Source organism: Salminus brasiliensis, chromosome 1 (assembly GCF_030463535.1).
Source record: "Salminus brasiliensis chromosome 1, fSalBra1.hap2, whole genome shotgun sequence".
Taxonomy (NCBI): Eukaryota; Metazoa; Chordata; class Actinopteri; order Characiformes; family Bryconidae; genus Salminus; species Salminus brasiliensis.
In genome coordinates, this window is record NC_132878.1 from 628,398 (window position 1) to 633,397 (window position 5,000).

General features: G+C 44.7%; 1 protein-coding gene across 6 annotated transcripts in view; it reads right to left on the minus strand.

Annotated features, from left to right (window-relative positions):
* gps2 (G protein pathway suppressor 2) overlaps positions 1–5,000 on the minus strand; it is a 23,556-nt gene that overhangs the window by 18,127 nt on the left and 429 nt on the right. For 5 of the 6 annotated variants that reach the window (XM_072688818.1, XM_072688786.1, XM_072688641.1 and 2 more), the window contains exons 2-3: positions 4,416–4,533; positions 3,671–3,780 (exon numbers count right to left, since the gene is read on the minus strand). In XM_072688818.1, the coding sequence (XP_072544919.1) occupies positions 3,671–3,780; positions 4,416–4,509 (204 nt within the window). In that variant the 5' untranslated portion in view covers positions 4,510–4,533. Of the gene's footprint in view, positions 1–3,670; positions 3,781–4,415; positions 4,534–5,000 lie in introns of those variants that run through there. The other variant, XM_072688716.1, reaches the window with a different exon arrangement.

Consider the following 5,000-nt stretch of genomic DNA (forward strand, 5'->3'; position numbering starts at 1 on the left):
GGGGCGCTCTATAATGCTCTATAATGATCATATGATCCACACCCTCATTCTGACAGACTGTAATACACTACAGGAAGCGTAGGGGGCGCTCTATAATGCTCTATAATGATCATATGATCCACACCCTCATTCTGACAGACTGTAATACACTACAGGAAGCGTAGGGGGCGCTCTATAATGCTCTATAATGTTCATATGATCCACACGCTCATTCTGACAGACTGTAATACACTACAGTATGCGTAGGGGGCGCTCTGTAATGCTCTATAATGTTCATATGATCCACACGCTCATTCTGACAGACTGTAATACACTACAGGAAGCGTAGGGGGCGCTCTATAATGCTCTATAATGTTCATATGATCCACACGCTCATTCTGACCGACTGTAATACACTACAGGAAGCGTAGGGGGCGCTCTATAATGCTCTATAATGTTCATATGATCCACACGCTCATTCTGACAGACTGTAATACACTACAGGAAGCGTAGGGGGCGCTCTATAATGCTCTATAATGTTCATATGATCCACACGCTCATTCTGACAGACTGTAATACACTACAGGAAGCGTAGGGGGCGCTCTATAATGCTCTATAATGTTCATATGATCCACACGCTCATTCTGACAGACTGTAATACACTACAGGAAGCGTAGGGGGCGCTCTATAATGCTCTATAATGTTCATATGATCCACACGCTCATTCTGACCGACTGTAATACACTACAGGAAGCGTAGGGGGCACTCTATAATGCTCTATAATGATCATATGATCCACACGCTCATTCTGACAGACTGTAATACACTACAGGAAGCGTAGGGGGCGCTCTATAATGATCATATGATCCACACGCTCATTCTGACAGACTGTAATACACTACAGGAAGCGTAGGGGGCGCTCTATAATGCTCTATAATGTTCATATGATCCACACGCTCATTCTGACAGACTGTAATACACTACAGGAAGCGTAGGGGGCGCTCTATAATGCTCTATAATGATCATATGATCCACACGCTCATTCTGACAGACTGTAATACACTACAGGAAGCGTAGGGGGCGCTCTATAATGCTCTATAATGATCATATGATCCACACGCTCATTCTGACAGACTGTAATACACTACAGGAAGCGTAGGGGGCGCTCTATACTGCTCTATAATGATCATATGATCCACACGCTCATTCTGACAGACTGTAATACACTACAGGAAGAGTAGGGGGCGCTCTATAATGCTCTATAATGTTCATATGATCCACACGCTCATTCTGACAGACTGTAATACACTACAGGAAGCGTAGGGGGCGCTCTATAATGCTCTATAATGATCATATGATCCACACGCTCATTCTGACAGACTGTAATACACTACAGGAAGAGTAGGGGGCGCTCTATAATGCTCTATAATGTTCATATGATCCACACGCTCATTCTGACAGACTGTAATACACTACAGGAAGCGTAGGGGGCGCTCTATACTGCTCTATAATGATCATATGATCCACACGGCTCATTCTGACAGACTGTAATACACTACAGGAAGAGTAGGGGGCGCTCTATAATGCTCTATAATGTTCATATGATCCACACGCTCATTCTGACAGACTGTAATACACTACAGGAAGCGTAGGGGGCGCTCTATAATGCTCTATAATGTTCATATGATCCACACGCTCATTCTGACAGACTGTAATACACTACAGGATGCGTAGGGGGCGCTCTATAATGCTCTATAATGATCATATGATCCACACGCTCATTCTGACAGACTGTAATACACTACAGGAAGAGTAGGGGGCGCTCTATAATGCTCTATAATGTTCATATGATCCACACGCTCATTCTGACAGACTGTAATACACTACAGGAAGCGTAGGGGGCGCTCTATAATGCTCTATAATGTTCATATGATCCACACGCTCATTCTGACAGACTGTAATACACTACAGGAAGCGTAGGGGGCGCTCTATACTGCTCTATAATGATCATATGATCCACACGCTCATTCTGACAGACTGTAATACACTACAGGAAGAGTAGGGGGCGCTCTATAATGCTCTATAATGTTCATATGATCACACGCTCATTCTGACAGACTGTAATACACTACAGGAAGCGTAGGGGGCGCTCTATAATGCTCTATAATGATCATATGATCCACACGCTCATTCTGACAGACTGTAATACACTACAGGAAGCGTAGGGGGCGCTCTATAATGCTCTATAATGCTCATATGATCCACACGCTCATTCTGACAGAGTGTAATACACTACAGGAAGCGTAGGGGGCGCTCTATAATGCTCTATAATGTTCATATGATCCACACGCTCATTCTGACAGACTGTAATTCATTACAGGAAGCGTAGGGGGCGCTCTATAATGCTCTATAAATGTTCATATGATCCACACGCTCATTCTGACCGACTGTAATACACTACAGGAAGCGTAGGGGGCACTCTATAATGCTCTATAATGATCATATGATTCACACGCTCATTCTGACAGACTGTAATATACTACAGGAAGCGTAGGGGGGCGCTCTATAATGCTCTATAATGATCATATGATCCACACCCTCATTCTGATAGACTGTAATACACTACAGGAAGCGTAGGGGGCGCTCTATAATGCTCTATAATGATCATATACTCCACACGCTCATTCTGACAGACTGTAATACACTACAGGAAGCGTAGGGGGGCGCTCTATAATGCTCTATAATGTTCATATGATCCACACGCTCATTCTGACAGACTGTAATACACTACAGGAAGCGTAGGGGCGCTCTGTAATGCTCTATAATGTGCATATGATCCACACGCTCATTCTTGACAGACTGTAATACACTACAGGAAGCGTAGGGGGCGCTCTATAATGCTCTATATTGTTCATATGATCCACACGCTCATTCTGACAGACTGTAATACACTACAGGAAGCGTAGGGGGCGCTCTATAATGCTCTATAATGCTCATATGATCAACACGCTCATTCTGACAGACTGTAATACACTACAGGAAGCGTAGGGGGCGCTCTATAATGCTCTATAATGATCATATGATCCACACGCTCATTCTGACAGACTGTAATACACTACAGGAAGCGTAGGGGGCGCTCTATAATGCTCTATAATGATCATATGATCCACACGCTCATTCTGACAGACTGTAATACACTACAGGAAGCGTAGGGGGCGCTCTATACTGCTCTATAATGATCATATGATCCACACGCTCATTCTGACAGACTGTAATACACTACAGGAAGAGTAGGGGGCGCTCTATAATGCTCTATAATGTTCATATGATCCACACACTCATTCTGACAGACTGTAATACACTACAGGAAGCGTAGGGGGCGCTCTATAATGCTCTATAATGATCATATGATCCTCAAGCTCATTCTGACAGACTGTAATACACTACAGGAAGCGTAGGGGGCGCTCTATAATGCTCTATAAGGTTCATATGATCCACACGCTCATTCTGACAGACTGTAATACACTACAGGAAGCGTAGGGGGCGCTCTATAATGCTCTATAATGTTCATATGATCCACACACTCATTCTGACAGACTGTAATACACTACAGGAAGCGTAGGGGGCGCTCTATAATGCTGTGACTGGCTGTAATTCTCCAGAACCGAGAGCGGTGTTGATCGTCACTCACCTGCTCCTTAGTCTCCTCCAAAGACATCCTCTCCTCCATCTCCTTCTTCCTCTTCCTCTCCTCTTCCTCCTTCAGCTTCTGCTCCATCATTTTATCCACCTCCTCCTCCTCTATCCCACACAACACACACCGTCACACACTGCTACACCTCTCAGGGTATGAGGGCTGATCTGTCAATCACCCTTAGAGGAGCTCTAACTCTCTTAATTAGCTCGTTAGGGCTGTGGGCGGTCTCAGTCGCTGTTAGGAGAGATCCGGTGATGCAAACTGCAAAACCTCATAAAACTCGGTGTAGTCATGTAAGTGTGTGTGTAGCTGTATAAGTGTGTATAGTTGTGTAAGTGTGTGTGTAGTTGTGTGTGTAGCTGTGTAAGTGTGTAGCCGTATAAGTGTGTAGTCATGCAAGTGTGTGTGTAGTTGTGTGTGTTAGTTGTGTAACCGTGTGTAGTTGTGTGTGTAGTGTGTTTGAGTAAGTGTGTGTGTGTAGTTGTATAAGTGTGTGTAGTTGTGTGTGTGTATAGTTGTGAGTGTGTGTGTAGTTGTGTGTATATGGTTGTATAAGTGTGTGTGCAGTTGTGTGTGTTAGTTGTGTAACCGTGTGTAGTTGTGTGTGTGTGTGTAGTTGTGCAAGTGTGTGTCTGTAGTTGTCTAAGTGTGTGAGTGTGTGTGTAGTTGTGTGAGTGTGTGTGTGAGTGTGTGTGTGTGAGTGTGTGTGTGGTTCACTCCGGCGGTGTGTTGCGCTCACCCTGTCTCTTCCGCTCTCTCTCCCTCATGATGTGTTTGTGCAGAGCTCGCGCCATCGCGTTCGACAGCTTCGGCCTCTCCAGCAGCGCGGGCATGATGGCGGGTACGGGCGGGGCCAGCTGCTCAAACACACACACCCCCACCACATGTTAACGACGCGCCAGAGAGCTGTCCAATTACGGTCCGATCATTACAGTCTGATCATTACTGTCCTAATATTACTGTCTGATTACGGTCCGATCATTACAGTCCTAATATTACAGTCTGATTATTACAGTCCAATCATTACAGTCCTAATATTACAGTCTGATTATTACAGTCCAATCATTACAGTCCAATCATTACAGTCTGATCATTACAGTCTAATGGCAGTGAATCGGGACTCTAATGGCAGTGAATCGGACTCTAATGGCAGTGAATCGGACTAATGGCAGTGAATCGGACTCTAATGGCAGTGAATCGGACTCTAATGGCAGTGAATCGGACTAATGGCAGTGAATCGGACTAATGGCAGTGAATCGGACTCTAATGATAGTGAATCGGACTCTAATGATAGTGAATCTGACTCTAATGGCAGTGAATCTGA